The 19048-nt window shown below is 38.4% G+C and overlaps 1 protein-coding gene across 4 annotated transcripts in view; it reads right to left on the bottom strand.

Annotated features, from left to right (window-relative positions):
• ccdc85cb (coiled-coil domain containing 85C, b) overlaps positions 1–19048 on the bottom strand; it is an 85008-nt gene that overhangs the window by 14723 nt on the left and 51237 nt on the right. The window contains exons 2-4 of one of the 4 annotated variants that reach the window (XM_041805105.1): positions 14275–14354; positions 11172–11213; positions 1662–1766 (exon numbers count right to left, since the gene is read on the bottom strand). In XM_041805105.1, coding sequence (XP_041661039.1) covers positions 1662–1766; positions 11172–11213; positions 14275–14354 — 227 coding nt within the window. The remainder of the gene's footprint in view (positions 1–1661; positions 1767–11171; positions 11214–14274; positions 14355–19048) is intronic. The other 3 variants (XM_041805106.1, XM_041805107.1, XM_041805108.1) reach the window with 3 other exon arrangements.

Raw genomic sequence — 19048 nt, 5'->3', positions numbered from 1 at the left:
TTCAACAAGTAAAGTAACAATTACATCTATGTTTGCTAGGCATTTATTTAGTAACCAAGTCCCATGAAGGAAGCTTTTTTTGTGGTGTATTCTTGTTTAAAATTCTACCTGCAAACAATTCAGTACTAGCAAGCTAATGTTTGCTCTAATAGCAAGCTAGTAAAATAGCAACTAAATCTCTGGTTACTGGGTGTAGACAATTAGTAACTAATGCTCTTGGATTAAGAAGTGTTTTGTGCATTTTTTTGTTGTGTAAAATTCTCATTTACATTTTTATACACTAAGATAATGCTAGCTCTTGCGATAAGCTAGTCTAGCTGGCAAAGTAACAATTACAATTTTGATTAATGGGTGTAAATATTTAGTAACTAATGCCCATTAAAAACGATTTTTTGTGGTTTATTCTTTATTAAAATTCTACTTGTGAATATTTTTGTTCTAGCAAGCTAATGCTAACTCAATGAGCTAGCTAGTTTAGCTAGTAAAGTAGCAGTTAGCCTATATCTTTGAACACTGGAGTAAATTTTCAGTAACTAATACTTAAGTATAAGTTTGTTGGTCCATTCTGCTTAAAATCAGTTGAACTCCACTTTAGACTGGTTGTAGATAAATGCAGCCACACAAATCCACTTCATATGCCTAGTATCAGTCAGAATGACATCAAATGTCACATCAGCATGAAGCCAAGAGTAAGTCAATATCTTGACCTTGTTTCATGTGAACCTGCACCGTGAAATTACATGCGAAGAGGCAACTATCAAGATAATTTGCAGTTTATCCTCTCTCTTGCAGGAGAGACCCCTTCTAGGGTCAAGGTTTATGGACATTATTGAGCGGCATGAAGCTCCACGAGGAGGCAGGTTTGACCCGTGGGCTTAAAAGGTGCGAGCTGACTCTGAAAGCACTCGACCCGTGCCCCATAAGGACAGCCCGTGATTAAAACACAATATTGATTTTTATACACAGGGATGGGTTATTCCTCTCTGGTTAGTGATGTAGCCCAGATATGACCTCCCCTAAGCAGTCAGAAAACAATTACCCAGCCTCTCCTCCCCAGACAATGGCAGGGTCAGGGGTGGCGGTGGATTTTAGAGGATTATTACTTTCATAGTGGGATTCAGTTCAAACAGGCTCCAGGGAGGGAGGGTGGGAGCTAAAGGGCCAGGATATGAAAGGAAGAGAGGGAGAGACTAACTCCTCTTAACTTCCAATCCTGTTTTTATTCTGTTTTAGTTTCTCTTCTTTATCTAGTCCGTCTCATCCCTTTACCTCCTTTCACTCTCTCTTTTCTCTGCCCACCCTCTTACTGTGCATGTGTGCTTCATTTCCCGTCATCTGAGAAAGAGAGTGAGGCTGCCTATGGAGGTATAATTGGAGAGTTAGAGGTAAAGTGAATTAGAGCTGACTTGACTTGATTTCACTGTGGAGGCACTGGCACCATCTTCTCTACAATTAAGCGTGTGTGCAATTAAACCCTGTCTCCATACATAACCACCTTTGTGTAAGCATGGCGTCACTGTTGATCTTAGAAAAAGGCTGCAGAAGACTGTAATTGGTCAGGAATTAGTGAGTCTCTCTGTGAGTCTTTGTAAGTATCGCTGTAGTTGGTACCTTTTGTTTGTGTATCTAAAAGTGCCTGTATTAGCTTCTTGGGTACTGACCATGTGCATGGCGTCCTGGCGTTGGGGCAGTGAGGACAGCTGGGACTCTGAGTGGTAGAGGGTCATCCCCTTCCTCAGGGCACGGAGGTCACCTGGGTTACACTGCTGACAAAACAAAACAAGCAGACAAACAGAAAAAATATAAGGCTACAGTACTGACAAAACTGCCATAACAAGCACAAAGTTGTGATAGACCATGAAAATTTCCTTTCATGGCTACATATTCAACAGCAGCCCCCCAACCTCTCTAATATAGTGGCCTCACTAGATATTTCCAGGTTGTGTAGAAATGTGCTACTCAGTTCTGCCTTCTCTGGTTCTTACTCCTTCTTTTAAATTGAGGACTCTATTCTACGGCTGAACTTTACATACATCACTTTACAACTGCAATGGTGATGCGTGCATGTGCATTAGTCAAACCACAGGAACATGCAATGTAAACTAATAGTGCTGTTTGATACAATACAAATCCATGTTTTTTTGTTTGGTTGTTTTATGACAAATCTGGGAATATTAGGAAGTAAGAGAGAGTAATAGAGATGAATAAGTCATACACAGGGGGGCAATAAGAAAGAGGTAAGTGGGGAATAAGAGGAGAGTAAGTGAGGTATAAGGGTGGAATCACAGGGCAATATGGGGTAAAAGGGAGGTAATTAAAAAAGGGAATAAATTGGGAACAACGGGGGAAAAACTGAGGAGTAAATGCTAAACATACTGGGAAAAAGTGTGTAAAATTATCTGATATTATTATCAGCTGTTAGAGAACTGAGCACAGAGCACAAAGAGGCTGCGTGTCTACTACATGTAAAAACACTCAAGCTATAGGTGACTCAGCTGCTATCAAAGACACAACAGCATTATGCCGACAAGCACTAAATTACACAAACTGACCTTAAGTTAATATTTTCCCGCAGCACCTCGTCCTAGTTCTTAACATATACGGTCAGTTAAAGGTTCATTGCGTATATTATATGTGTGTCAGTTGCAGCTGCTGGACACAGTGAGCTTCCATTTAATCAATGGTTACACTGATGATATTGAGTCAAAGCATTGCAAGAGACCCCTCAATGCTTTGTGAGCATCTTGCAATGCAAAACACAGGAATACCACTTTCAACAGCTTTTCTCCCTCTTTATGTGAAACTCATCAATGAAACTAAAATAGTGGCTTACTGTTTAGTAAATACATCTAACTAAATGCAGTTTTTATTGGACAGAGTCCGAAATTCAAAACAAGAAGTAAGCAACAGAGTTAAGTGGAGCTTAGCAGCACATCTCCACTCATCATCTTTTGTTATTCTTGGATTTAGAGGACCTGGTGGTTGAATATATAGAATGTGTGATTGAACCTGACTTGTTTAAAGCAATAAAAAATGAGCAGATCCCAAGTAATTCTGGATCACTGATACAATCCTGAATTTTTATTGGTTATGGCTGCACAATTAATTGTAGTTTCACTGTCATCAGGATTGCAATATACAGTAATAAACACATATTTTTAAGTAAACAGGCAACACTTTCTCCCTCTGCAGATGAAGGCCTGGGTATAATGGACATGCTTCCAAACCATTCTGATGCAATGAGATGCTGGGAAAAAAAACTTTTGGTTATAATTTAGTGTTAAAAATGCTTTAGGGGGTTTATTTTGGAATAAAAAAAAAGAGATGCAGGTATTGTACCATACATAATAAACAGCAGGTTAATCTATAAAAACGATGATATACACTCTTGTATTTTAGTTTATTTATTGCACTTCCTAATGCTGCTGCAATATTGCACAGTGATATGGCACACTGCGTGTTTTTCTTATACTGTGCAAGCTTAAAAATAGTGTAGAAATTGGATTTATATCTACCCAGGAGGCATTTTTTGAACCAGAAATAAGGCTAAGAAATTAATCAAAAAGTGTTAAATCACAATATTGACTTACAATTTTTGAATCGCAGCAATATTTCTGTGCAATAACGTGTCAAAATACCAGTTCAAGACATTTTTTCCAGAAAAGATGATATGCTCTACACATCATGCAAACATTCAAGTCTGTTTCTATGTGTCAAAATAATCACAATTATATATTTTTTTAAAGTCATCAACTTTAACACCAGTAAAGACCCATCATACTTAAAATAAAAGACTACATGTGTCTGTCTGCAGCCTGATCTGTATATTTAGATCCTCTGTCTTGCTTCATTAAAACTCCTGATGTTCTGTCCTCCTCCCACACTGCACCTGCAGCCTCATCGCCTCTCCCACCACTGCCCCGAGCAGCATCGTAAATGGCACTGTAGTGACGTGAGGCTATACCGCCGTGTGTCATTGATAGTTGCCATTATGCGGGATCAAAGTTCAGAAGATTTGTTCTCATTAGCAGCCAAAGACCACTGGTTACTGGGGGCGGTAACCAGCCCGGCTCCTTTCTGCAGGCAGGAACATGGCAGCAGTACGGTTCCTTCTGACATTTCTCATATCACGCACGAGTGTTCCCTCTGTGCGAGGCGCGGCGTGTAAACACACGTGATGCCTGCGAGCGCTCAGGCAATAAATAGCCCAATGAGCAGTGGGCGTGCGCCTGTGTATGCGTGGACATTGTGCTGTGTTGTCTGCCTCTGTATTTTGTCTCTGCATCACACACAGGTGCAGAGCCACATACACATTTGGCTCAAACACACAAAGCTACAATCAGCATTCCCCTTGTCTTCCTCGTCCTTTGATGTTCTCCCTCCTCTCCTCTTCCAGCTTAGCATCCTGCTGCTGTTCCTCTAACCTTTCACAATCCCTCCCTCGGCTCCTCTTGATCCATCCTTTGGGTTTCCATATTCATGCCCTCAATTCTGCATGTTAGCAAGCACCTCTTTGTCATTTCTCCTGGCTTTTTGTCATTTTGCGAGATACGCCTTAAATGTCACATCCTTGAAGAACTACGTGAACACTAAATCCATGAAATTAACACATCCATCTTCTTTAAACACAGATCCCTGCTATGCTAACTCTAGCTTTACTAACAACCCAGCACACATCCATAACCTCACTGCCTTTCCTGTGTTGACCTTGACCACTGAGACCAAACAAAGCCATTTGTTAGCACGACAGCTGGGGACAGTTGACCCTCCGCAGTGTAAGCTCAGTCCCCTCCGTCTACACATCCATCACAATGTTCTTGGTGATGACAGCGAGAAGCTGTGGCATCACGCATCACTTCCTGTTTGAGTTATGAGGGCCAGGGGTGATGCAGCCTTGACAATAAGGTAAAGTGTTTGGTAGCATGCACCTCTAGTGAAGTAATGTCATGAAAAAGAGAATAGATTCAATAAAGTCTGACATTTATTTTTTTCATAACCAACTTCACACTTACAGTACAACAACAGGACAGTTGCTTGTTTTTAATAAATCACTTGTGTCAAGGATTATAGACATACCTACATTCAGTACAAACATGGAAAATTTAAACGATCAGAAAAAAACACGTGTTTTTGACTGATCGTTTAAGTAGCATGTAGCATGTACTCCTGTTTGAAACTGCATCCCCAAGAGTTAGTTGGATAATGTACCCTTTTACAGGGATGCATGCCGACTCGGCTTTCATGTGGAGCTTTTTGCAAACTCCAAGCAGACTTTCATGTGTTTTGCACTAAAAAGAGGCTTCTGTCCAGACACTCTGCCATAAAGCCCAGATCTGTGGAAAGCTGCAGTGATGGTTGTCCTTCTGGAACTTTGTCCCATCTCCACACATCTCTGGAGCTCAGTCAGAGTGGCCATCGGGTTCTTGGTCATCTCTCTTACAAAGGCCCTTATCCCCCTATTGGTCTGTTTATGACCAGCTCTTACAAGAGTCCTGGTTGTGCCAAACTTCTTCCATTTGAGAATTATGGAGGCCACTGTGCTCTTGGGAACCTTCAGTGCAGCAGACATGTTTTTGTAGCCTTCCCCAGATGTGTGCCTTGCAACAATCCTTTGACCTTATGGCTTGGTTTTTGCACTCATATGCATTGTCAGCTGTGAGGCCTTCTATAGAGAGGTGTGTGCCTTCCAACTCATGTCTAATAAAATTATTTACCACAGGTGGACTCCAATCAAGGTGTAGAAACACAAAATTTACGTGACATTTCAGTCTCTTATTTTTAACAAATATGCAAAAAATTTCAAAAATTCTGTTTTTACTTTGTCATGATGGTGTACTGAGTGTAGATGCATGAGAACAAAAATGATGTTTTTCTACTGTAGCATCAGGGTGCAACAACAAAATATAAGTGAATAAAGTGAAGGGGGTCTGAATACTTTCTGAATGCACTGTAAACTGATATTTTTTAAACTGTAAAGAACAGCAAATCTGTCTGTATGTCTGTCCAGCACTAGACTTATCCTGTTTGTTAACTCATGACAAAAAGCATTTCATTTCATCAAAAAATAATAAATGCTTTCATTTTTAGATGAAGACATTTGGTAATGAAAAACAAATAATTTCTTTGGATCAAATGTGCATCAATAGATCAGTCAAACAACCTTTATTTGTATAGTGCCAATTCATTACCAATGTTACCTAAAGAAACTTTACAAAGAGGGCAGGTCTAGACGGTTCTGTTTGTTTTATCACCTATGAAGAATCAACATTAATCCACCATAAGCTCAAAATTAAACCAAGTTTAAGTGGAAAAGAAACACCTCTCTGTAATGGGCAGAGACCTCAAGCAAAACCAGACTCAAGTTGAAAATGCATGTACATTACATGTCAATTTAAAGCCAAAGTACACATGCTTTTTTAAACAACCTGCTGACTCACACCAGCTCACGAGTTCTGTAGTTAGTTCATAAAATAAAAATGGGCCAATTTATAAGAAGCTTATGCTTTTAGATTTAAAACTAATTCTCCAATTTACACAACAGATTTGCAGGTGGTTCCCTGAAAAAGTGCTTGAAATAAGACAAAAACAAAACAACCAAAATCAGTGTTTTAAAAAAATCATCATAAAAAGGAAACTCAATGTAAAAAACTTAGCAAAAGCTAATTGTTTTGATGACATGAAAGAGCTGCTTGGTCCAGGGCTGTCCAGTGTCCTGGACACAGTTGATTCATTTCCACTAAGAGGTCAGATTAAGGTTGGTTGGTTCTTATACTCTTATTATCTGTGCTTTCACTGTTAAAAGTTGGGAAATAATAACTGAAAGAATAACTGATCCAAACTGGTCTACTTTTGTGGTACCTATTTGTTTGGTACCTTCGCAACCCTAAAGGGTGGAGCTAGACTCACTGCTGTCTCCTGATTGGCCAAAATATTTGTCAGTTTGCAAGTAATGGCTTTTCCCCCTCTTTCTGTCATAAACATGCTTTAAAGGAAAAGGAGATGGACTATTTAGCAAGTAATCCCTGTGGGTGCTGATCAGATTGAAACAACCGTTCAAGTTGATAATTGATGAGCATAGCAATGTGATGTTTGTGAACAATCCAGGCCTAAGAGCTGGCTCTTTAAATAAACAAGCTGCTTTCCTTTATTCTATTTTCGTTGTAGTTTTTTAAAAAGCCAAAATGGAACTAAATGAAGAGCTGTTTGGGAGCTGAAAGACCGGCTCTTATTAATGAGTTGAGCCAAACAATCCAGATATCTAAAAGGAGACAGAAATTCCCATCATGATTAAGACTGGATGGAAATTAGCTACGGGAATGTAAGCAAAATTAGGTTTACTGTGCCAAATTGTACCAAACACTACAGATTTCCTACTCCATCTGCTGTCTGATCTCTAACAGAAAGGCATAAAAAGTCCAAAAATAAATATTAGAAATGTTGGGGCATTGTTATCACAGTTTAATGATTTTTGAGAAAAGTGAGAAGTAGAAGCTCACTCTGCGCCACAGCAGTAACTAAATTATCCTCCAAACTCTGTCAAAGCTGTTCTGATTCATCAGTCAATAAATCAGTCGTATCAAAACTCTGACTCTCAATACTTCACAATTCATTAACCCTGAGTCCACTGGACCCTGCTGCACTGCTCTGTTTCTAAACGAGTTAAATTAGCCTGCAGTTAACGGATGACGTGCCATCAGTATCCAATGTATAAATCTTTCAGCTCTCAGAGTCTCACTGAGGAGTTTCGTGTTAATGATAAAAGAGAAGTGAGCGAGTCAGGAAAGCCACAGAGCGCCTCACACTTCACTGAGCTGACAGTAATAAGTAATGGTTGAAAGACACTGGAGATCCGTGTGGGAGAAGAGTTGAAGAGCGGATCATGAACACGCATGTGGTTGGGCATGTTGGAGTGTGGGTGTGTTGTGCACGTGAATTCAAACCTGTTTCTCTCATTGTGTTCACACCTGTGCCTTGTAGGCCCTTGTTAATATTCACGGTGGGACCTTGTAGTTAACTCCCTCCCTGCTCTCTTTGGTGCGGTAAAATCCCTCAGCCAAGCAGGTTTGAAGGGTCAACATTCCTGTGATAAGAGGCTATTGTTGCCTACAGGCTCAGTAAGTTTCACTGGGCCAGTTTCATAACATGGGAAGTTAGGCAATATGTCCATTCAAGCAACTAATCCACTGTAACAATCCCACCTGCTAGCATCCAGATAAATTTAGTTAGTACACTATTACATAAGAGGCAAATTAAAAGTAAACTCCAGCTCTATTTTCAATTATGTAGCACAGAACACTTATCTTATAATTGAATTAAAGCAGTCTATTTATAAAAAAAACCCCATCAAGATTTTTCATTTCAGACAGAAGATCCTTCATATTTTAGTTGAACTCACACACCAGTTGTTCCCCATGCATTATTGAAGCCTGGGTCCACCTGTGTTAACCTCCAAACTTCAATTATTCAGACCAGCAGACGTCCCGACAAGCAAGGACAAGCGTGCATTTATGCACCAAAGCACAATGTAGCATCCATTCACCTGAGGTAACGTGTACCGAACACTCACTGTGCAATAAAAAAAAAAAATTAAAAAAAAAAGCTCCAAGGACAGAAAAAGGCTCTCCTGCCAGATTCGGCCACATACAGGCATGGCCACCTGTGCTCGTTTGTTAGCCTTGTATGCTAGCTGTGCAGAACAGAGACTGGACACAGGGGTAACACTCCTGCAAGGTGAGGCTTTCTATTCTCCTGGGCTTATAAAACTTAAACTGGTTTAACAGGGCTGATTCAGTCCAATGGGAATGTTTAGGCTGACATTTGTTTAAATGCAATGATGTACAAAATTTTGAGTACATTAACAAGTACAAATGTAACATAATTAATGGTTTTACATGCACAACAGACTTGATCTTTTTTGTTTACAACTCCGTAACCTACCTGCACATCTTCATGGCTCCTCCACTGCACCTCTGCACATTCCTTTTTGTTTTTTCTATTTAATTCTATATTTCTATCGCTATTACATACATATATTTTATATACATTCATCTCTTTAAGTTCCCCATAAGCAGAGGTACTGCTGCTTTTATAGCCTCTTACTGTTTTTAGTCTTCTTTCTTCTTGCCCAAGCTCAAGTATGCTGTGTCCCAATTGAACCCTGAGGCTCACAGAAACCCTCATTCAACCATAGTATGAGACTCAAAGTATTTACCTCCATAATCTTATTTTATAGATGGAGAATTTGATTGTGGACACTGTCTAGCCTGGCAGTGTCAAGCTCAAGGTCCAGTTTAAGGAACAGTTTAATCTGGCCCGCAAGATCATATGATATTTTTGTTATAACTGGCCCATTAGTATGCAGACTGCCTTTAGTATAAAAATGTCAAGTTATCCTTGATGATTTAAGATATCCTTGTTAAGTCATGAAATCTGAAAAAGTAAGGAGTAAAAATAATGTGGTAAAAAGTCAGGAATGTGACAAAATAAATTGATTTGTGTTTTAATTTCATATTTTTAATTTTGCGTCTCATAATAAGGACTCAAAATTGGGATTTTGACTTTTTATTTTGTACTTTGAGCATTTCAACTCATAATTTTGACTTCTTATATCATATTTTGAGCTTTTAGATTCATAATTCAAAATTTTCCATCATGTTTTGGCCTTTTCAACTAATTGGGCTTATTTTGTATTTTATCTTACACTTTCAGCTCCTTACTTTGACTTCATAAGCCCATAGTTTGACCTTTTAGACTCACAATTTCAAATTTTGAATCATATTTTGACTTTTAATTTCATGATGACAATTTTTGTTTAATTTTTTGACCTTTTTGTTTATTGCAAAGTGGCAGCATTTATTAAGTGCTTATAAATAATTACAATTATAAATACCTTAAAATTTACACCTGAAATGAAAGGTAATAATATAATTAATGAGTCAGATTGGTATTTCCTCCATTTCTGTTGTTGAAAAAGCTGATATCAGAAGTCCCACCCCTTCTTAATTTTGATTGTGGGAGAATTGACAGCGACACCCATGCTCTAAGTACTGACATCAGACTTTTTTTGCTTTGTATTGATCATGCCAGTGTAGAAAACAGCGGTAAGTGGCCTTTGAGGAATAAATTCATTCATATGATGGCAGTTGGATACCAGTTTCATGTCTGTGCCATGAATAAAGCTGAATTAATCTTGGCTTGTCATATTTCAACTTTAGTAATAATGAAATCATATCCATGCCTGTTTCTATACGACAGCAACAAAAATAGAAGTCCTAGAAAGCAAACACTGAATGATTTCTTGTTTTTATCCGGATCTTACCATCACAACTTTTTAGTGTAGGGATATCTAGGCTTTAACCTGATTTACCAACATTCAATGACATTATTAGCCTGCAGGCTTTTTCTCTTCAGCTGGAAATCACCATCCCCTCCATCTCACTCACACTGGATTCATGAGGTTATGTCAGTTCTCAGACTAGAAAAAATCAGATGCACGGTTCAGAGCTCATTGAAAGGATTTCAAATACTTGGCTCCCCTTCCTAGACTATTATGCAAACAACTTTGATGCCAACACTCTAGATCAGTAGCCCTCCTCAACCCTCCCCTACCCTCTCTCCAATCGCTCCACGCTCTTTATTGCTGATTGTAAAACCTGATTTGATACCATAAATTCATCCTGCTGCCATTACAAACAGAGGGATTTCATGTGTAAAGTATGTCAGATATGAATAACATCACATTAAAGTAACTCTTCTGTTACTCATATTAGCTCCCCTGTTTTCTTTTATGTTGCATTTTTTCATACCATATTGACTATTATTTATTATTATTTATCTGCATTGTTCAGGGGAAAACTAAATAAAAACTCCTTCACGCTGTCTAAATCAAACAGATATGTTGTTCTCTTTAGTTATTCTGCAGCAGCTTCTTGTTGAAAATACATCTGTAGATGTGATTGTCATTATTCAGTTCACTGTAACAGGAGAAATGAGAGCATCACACTGTGCCAGTGTTGCTTTAATGTGTCCATGCTCTGAAAAAAATACAGGCTTTAAGCAGTGAACAGTCCCACCACCACACAGATAAAAGAGTGAATAAAAGCAACAGAGGCTAAACCAACTGACCAGCAAAGAAGCCAAAAAACATTTCAAGAGACATTTCATGACTTTACCTTTCTGGTCTGTATCTGTGATAAACTATAGCGGTTATGAGCCTAGAGAAAGAAAAACACAGTATGCATTGGATCATTGATAGATTAGTAACCTTTAGTAACATTCATGATGGAAACTATTCTTTAAGGATGTGCATTTCAAGTAAAGTTCCCATTTGAAAGTTACAGAACAAAAGGCAAAATAATTAACTTGTGACTCATTTAGTCACAGATGGACCAAGATGTAAATCTGAGTTTGTGGGCTTAGTGCTGATGCACAATGGAAATTTTCTTGAAACAGTAAACAGATTAACAACGCAAATCTTTGGTCTGAACTGAAGTGATGCAGCAGTGTGACATTTAAAGCACTGTTTTTACCCTATTTTAATTTGCCTTTCTGTTGCTTGCTTTGACATGGACATGACTGGAGGAACAAGGATCCTATCTGAAGATTTACCGATGTTTCTGGTCTGTTCAATCAATTTTTTTGCTGACTTCTGCTGTATCTAGCTGCTGAATCAAGTATGAGGTTTTTTTAACAAGGTACACAGCAAAACTGGAGTGCTTGAATCTCAGTGTTTACATTTTCATTTTTCATTCACATTTTTCATAGATTTAAACTCCCAAAATGTCATTTTAACTCCATTTTGACTAAAAGGCATTCAGTGTTGGAGTTATTTGACAGTGTTTACCCATTCAGTGTAAGTCCAACTTAATAAACAGTTCATTGATCTGAGCTTGGTCTACAGCAATTTAAATCTGGGAGGTGGAGTTTTCCTATCATGCCCTTGAGCAGAGTGTGTAGATGTGTTTTAGGTGTATTTTTATGGGTTTAGGTGTTGCCTTTTGTACAATGATCACTGTTGGGATTGCTATGCTCGTGTTTCTGGTGAATTAAACTTGTTTTTTATGTTAGACATTTCTGCACCATGAGTGAAGATATCCACGGAGTTAGTCACTTTCCGTCGTGTTCCACCTTTGCATCTGTTTCTTTGATCCGTGCCAGGAGACACGCAATTTTGCCACAATTTACAAGAGAAAAGCCAACACAGCACATCTGCATTTTCATTATTTATTCGTTTTTTATAAATCAGTGCTATTGGTCACACTTTAAATCTGTCTGGGTTTTATTTTACATATTTTTAAACAAGTTTTTCACTGATAAAAATGATGCTGACTATGACCATTTAAAATTTAATCATTTGTGAAAATAGATTCTTTTTTTAATACCCTGAAATGTGGTTATCTTGGAGGGATGAGGTTTTGGTGCTCCAGCAACAAACTATTGAATACAAGGTGGCAATATATAAATACTTAAATTTATACCAAAAGTGAAAGGAAATAACACACTGTTGAGTTAGAAGTACACTTTAATGTGTAAAACACTACGAGAGAGTTAGATTTCAACACTTTCCAAAGTGTTAATTTAACCTGGAACTTTGAATCATATAATCTCAGAAAAATGTTTTTGTGAGAGGAATTAACACTGATGATGTTGTTGTGTAGAAGAAGTGACCAGTTAGACAAACTGATCTGTTTTCATGGTCATACATTTAAGAAAATGTTGTCAACTTACACTAAAATAAGTGATTAAAAAAAACAATGGTATCGGTGTTGGCTAAATTGCTAATTTAAATATCGGCATCAGACCTAAATTTTACAATCGGTGCATCTCTAATTAATAATATGAACATGTTTCAAATGTTAATGCCTGTGCAAATACAAAGCATGACACTTCTATTTATCTGCAATCAAAACAAAGTGCTCGATGTCACTCTGTCATAGAGAAAAAATACAATTTACAGAGTGAAAAGATAAATATTTATCATATGCAACGTCCACAGCAAGCACTAATATTTAATGTGAAATAATAATCGAACCCCTGTATTCTTTTAGGACGCTGGTAGCTGCTTAGTGTCTCTACAACTTTTAACACTACAGTTGTGACACCTGATGCTGATGCTTTTTTCCTCATTTGCTATGTAACGACTTCTAGTGAGCAGCTTTCAGATAAGCTGCTTTACAACAGGTAAAAATAATACAATACATATATATTCAGTTGCATTCATTCTTGTTTTATTTCCACTTTTAGCTGTAAAGCAATAGAAAAAAACCATCATCACTTAAAAGTGAACATGGACTATAACTGAACTTTAAAAGGCAGGCTCCAATTACTATTTCTGCCTGCTGTGAAACAATGTGTAGCACCTCGTTGTAGCATGTAAGGGCTAATTATGTAGATCAGTTCTGTATCACTGATTTCTGCCTACACTTTCTGCCTACATATAAATCTGCAGGGAGATAATTGGGCAGAGAGAAATCACTTAAAAAAAAGAATAAAGGCTTTGAATCAAAAGCCATTTAAAGTGTGAAATTCTAGCTAGACTGTCTGCTGCCTGACTTGCATTCAAATGAACTGAAGAACTTCATAGAGGGGAAAAATGAAACATAAAGGCTTTGATGTTCATATATTTACCCGTAATTAAGGAGCCGTAGCTGTGACCACTCTACAGTCTGACCTCCAACATGACCAATTGATGTTTCAGAGTAAATTTTAGCCCTGAGTCCACCATCTGCAGGCATGAGCTTGAAACACCTCTAAAGACTGACATGTGAACTCCTGGTGAACCAGACTGAAAATCCACACCCCCCCTCCTTTTCTTTTCGCACTCCCACCTCCACTCAATCAGCTCACTCCATCCTTTAAAAATTTTTTGGAGAAGTCAGAGCAAGGTCAACTTTGGGAGAAATACTTTGCTCTGTCACCGTCACTTAATGCCTCTTTCTCCTCCTTTTTCCTCCTCTCATCTCTCCTCTGCTCTCACAGCTCGCCTCAGGGGCTAACATCACTGCTCGCTACAGAAGCTTACTGACTCCCTATGAATAAAACATAGATAAACATATTCTCCCACTAACAGGCGGGCTGTAGTGAGGGGGTAGCTGCACGGAGGCATCAGCCAGCCACTCAATCTCGTCACAGCTGCATGTCGCATGTTTCAGGGAGAGTTTGGAAGTTGCACGAGTGGTCTTCAGGGAGAGTTTGAAATCAAATAAAGCTAGATTGGGCAAAATAACTCCTTCACATGCATTGGTGTTTACATGTGTCAGCAGTAGTGTGGCGCACCTGTGAGAGAAGCTTATTGTTATCGTCCTCCAGGATCCGCACTTTTGTCTCCAGCTGCCTGATGTAGTTGGAGGAGGAATCTGAGGAAGAGAAAGAGGAGAAAGAAAACTGATTAGCATTTCAAAGACCCAGAGCAGAAAAACAGACGGGCATGGCCAACAGAGTTAAAAAAAGACCACGTAGAGCTCAAAAGTCTGCTTGTACTTTTACACACCCATAAATCCACTCTCAAAATCAGTGGTTTCACGCCCTGTTTTAACCCCCTGACCCGGGCCCTAAAGTTGAAATACGGGCGGTGTTTTCTTGTTTTTCACTTGGAAATTCTTTGACGGGAAGTTATTCTTTTGAAACCCAAAGCAAAATAGAGGGATTTTGTTGGAGGAACCACTTGTTGTGCATGCAGGGCATTTATAGGTAAAGTATCAGCTGGAAAACACAAGTTCTTGATAGACAACACAGAACTAATTAATCACAGAGAACTAAAGCATTTCAAAAATTTTACATCAATTAATCACACCTAGTCATCATAAATCACTGATCAAACGTCCAAAACAACTTTCTAAACTTTAAGAAAACACATTATAAAAGTTTCTTGGGCTCTTTTTGATTATCATTTTAACCATCCAGATCAACACTTTTAACAATCTATTGATAAACTGAAAATTTAATCAAGCACTTTTTTGTTGGATTAAAAAGAAAGTTTGTCAGAGAGCCATAGAAAGTCCCCAGATTTGCCTTTTTTTTTTTCTTTACCAAAAACCAATTTAATGTAGTTTACCATAACTTTATGACATCAGCATGGTCAACTGCAGCTTCTTATTCCTCAACTAAAACTACGACTAAAAATGTTGGTCTACATCCTTTTTCTATGAGGAACACAATTTAAAAAAGAACTTTGGTGATACAAACTCTGATTAAAAGTAAGTTTTTTGTCAAGGAGACTAAAATGAGACAAAAGTGTTAGTGCTGGACTGATGGACATCCATAATACATAGAATTTCTCTGCTGTGCATATAAGGTAGGTTATGTCAGTTTTATTTGTGTATTTTAAATTAGCTCAAATGGTTGTATATGAAAACCAACAGATTTTGGCACCGTAGCACTAATTCAATCAACAGCGGACAAATGTCTTACTGTGAGAGGAAAGAAAAGTCCTGACCAGGAACTGGTTACAACCAGAATCGCTAGAACTTGAAAACTGGTTAAAAACTGTTCGGTCAGGAACACTCTCGTCATACATCTTACCACTTTATTGCAAAATGGATATACAGTTTTACTTGGCAGAGAAGCCTAATCCATAGTAGCATGAATCGCAAAATGAATTCTATGATATAAAGGAGGAGGCTGGGATGGAGGAGGTTAAGATTGGTGCATTAACATTAATGCAAGCAGGGATTTAAATGGGCCGCTGTGTTGAGAGAAAGAGTTGTGATTGGCTGTGGGAGCTGTGAGGTGATAATTAGCTGGCCATCAGCTGATCAGAGCTGGGTGTATGACTACCGTGTCCTGCATGAACTAGCACTGAGCTTCATTTCATGAAATTTATATCATGGGGACTAACATTTTCTACAAAGCTAAATCAGAGAAAATACAAACAACTATGGCAAAAATGGGTCCAATAAATTGTTTTTTTTCACAGAGACTGGACTTGGGCATTTTAATCCATAGACCAAAATTAAGATTAAATCCGAAATAGCTGCTAAAGTTAACACTGTAACCAAGGATAGTTGGGCCCTGCTAAGGGTCAGTTCAAGATATGTTGTAGGGCTTTTGCTAATAGTAACAGTTTTATAAACCAGTCTATCAATTTATGTAATAAGGATGTCAAAGTTTTAAATACTATGATACGTTTTGATACCACTTATTATAAAACAGCTCAATACTTAAAAAAAAATCTTATCAGTAGTATCAAAAAGTGCTCGAACTTTGTAAAAACTTCAGATCTTCTGTCATTTAAACTCAATGCTGATAAAGGCACAGACTAAGAGAACTGCCTTAAACATCACAAAGACTGTCAATGTAATGGGATTACATTCAATCAATGTATTTAGACAACTGAGACAGTTCACCTGTGTTTTTTTGGTATTTATGCATATAAACACCTAATTTAGCTGTCTAGGACTTCTGGTTTTATTGGTATCCTCATTGTTTTATTTTCACTAGAGATGTACACAAGTTAAATACTGTGACAACCCTAGTATGTATGGGAATTGGCTAACTGGATCAATTTTTAAGAAATAAAATCAACAGGAACCAATTTTAAGATTTATTGTGAAAGAGATCTTTCGACAGACTGCATAAAACAGAAAGTTCAGAATAATAGCCATAAGAGAAAATCTGCAAATCTTCACTTTTTGAGGCTGGAAACAGCAGAAATTTGGCATACATTTTCTAAAACTCCTCTCTTACACATCCTTTAAGTAAATGCAGCCTTCTTTCTTTTCAGAGAATTGTTAAGTCTTAATATTGCCTCTCTGGAAACTGTCTACCATGAGAAGTTTCTTTCACAAAGCCCTCGTGCAATAAAAACTTAGTAGTATCCTGATGTCAGGGGTCAAGCACTCAGTGTTCCCACCCAGATTAGCAGTGCTTGACCTAACTTTCGACCCCATTCGCCACTGGAGCCATCTTCCAGTTTGGCCCACATTCCCTGTCTCACTCACTCACTTACTCACTCACTCACTCATTGTAAAAAAGACAGACATCCATGATATATCTGAGATTCACTCTCAAACCGTCTCCATACTGTTCACGCCTGGCAAACAATCTAACTGTGGCCTAATTGCTCCACAGAGATTCCCCCAACTGTTGTTTATCGGCGTTCTGCTTTCACATGAATCCACTTGACTGAGTTCAAACAGGGGACAGGAGCTGTGTGAAGAGTGGAGGTGCAGCTTGAATCAGTAGGTGGCACAGAGCCTGTTATCTAAAAAGGCATGTTTAATTTACAGCCAGATCAAAGAGGAGAGACGCACAGGAACAGCAAAGCGAGGAGAACACCACGGAGCGCAGATTTATTTTATTTTGTTTTCTAAATGGAAAGTACAGACCGACAGAGTGATGGGGAGTTATAATAAAGCCGACTGGGAGGCTGCTGATAAATGCACTGGGCTGAGATAAGATGATGAGAAGTCAACCCTGCAGGGCGCAGCACACAGACATCCACACACGTGGGATTGCAGCTTGTTGCATCAGTGAGGTAACTCTGACCTTAGGTTGTTTAAACTGAAATGACCCTAACAAGCTGCCTCAGTGATTCACCCAACAAACGGATGGAAAATCTGCAACCAGGGGGCACTGGTCTGCAGAAAAAAAAAACACAAAAACATTCAAAACAGCACTGATTCAGCTAAAATGAATTCTAATTCCAATCTTTTTTTGCACCCAAAAATGCAACTCTAAAAAACTATATAGTTGGTGCAGCAGGATGCTGCTTTGATAAGCATGAGGGGAAACAGTTTGCACAATCAGGCTGCAAGATTAGAGTAACCAGGTGAACATATGCAGCTAGATTTCTGTCTGAGAATAAGGTCATGGCCATATGGTTAACTGGCTTTCTGGGGGGATTTTAAAGTCTCTGTGTCCAAAACAGTTACCAGATGACAAATAAATAAAGGGATTTTAAGCAACTTAGGGACTTTTAACCTAATATCTTTAAATAACCCTGCTTCTAATCTACATGCAGGGTGGCCACAATACCAAGAACTCTAATATGATTCCAGAAAAATCAACTTCAATTCCTGTTTCCTGGGTCAGGGGGTCACTAGGCCAATAAAGAGTTCCAAAATAGGTTGCGACAGAATCTCAGTCTGGCTGATTATCAGTGCTGGTATTAGGTATCTGTCTTATTATCTGTACTGGCATTGTATTTAAAACAAATCGGTTATAAAGTGTGCAAATTTGCCTCTACTGCAGGGTTTGTCTTCTCCTCTGGTTTGGTTTTCATGCTCCACAGTCTCACCTAATATCCTACCCACAATCTCATCTGAATGGCTAGATGTCACACAAGTACTTACCAGTTAACACTCAGGCCTGGATGCCATTAATATAATGAGATTATGGCAGCGGTTCCTGTTTTCGCTCTTGAAAAACAGTGCTAAATTATTCTTTTAGCTTGTTTATTTTTCATGCAGTTTTTGTCACATTATTTATTTTTTGTTAGTAATAATACATTTGTTGAGGTAACAAAATTGGTTATCATATTTAACTAATAATCAGTATCAGCCTTATTGGTCAACCCCTAGTCCTAGGCATTAAATATTGGCTAATAAATTGTTTTAAATTATCAGAACCAGGCAAACTCCTGCACCCCTGTATGGATGGATACATTTATGACAATGTGTACTGAACACAATAAAATTAGTTCAAAGGCAACTAATACTTAGCAGCATGAATATCAATGGTCCAACAAGCTTTATGCTATAAAGGAGGAGGCTGGGGTGGAGGAGGTTAAGCCTCACCAGCAGTAGCAGTGTGCTGCGTGGTTAGTGAGAAGTACATCATATTTAAATGGACTGCTGTGTTGAGGGAAAGAGCTGTGATTGGCTGTGGGAGCTGAGAGGTGATAACTGGGATCAGGTGGCTGTCAGCTGATCACGGCTGGGCGTATGACTACCATGTCCTGCATGAACTAATGCTGAGCTTCATTAGATAGTTTAAACAAAGGTCTTTTGGTAAGAAAAACACCCACCCGTTTTCAAAGAATTTTACCAATGAAATAATTAAAACTCAGGGTTCCTATAAAACTTTTAAAAATCAAGACTTTTATAAGACC

Source organism: Cheilinus undulatus, linkage group 14 (assembly GCF_018320785.1).
Source record: "Cheilinus undulatus linkage group 14, ASM1832078v1, whole genome shotgun sequence".
Taxonomy (NCBI): Eukaryota; Metazoa; Chordata; class Actinopteri; order Labriformes; family Labridae; genus Cheilinus; species Cheilinus undulatus.
Note: the sequence above shows the minus strand (reverse complement) of the source record. Positions and strands in the feature narration are given on the sequence as shown.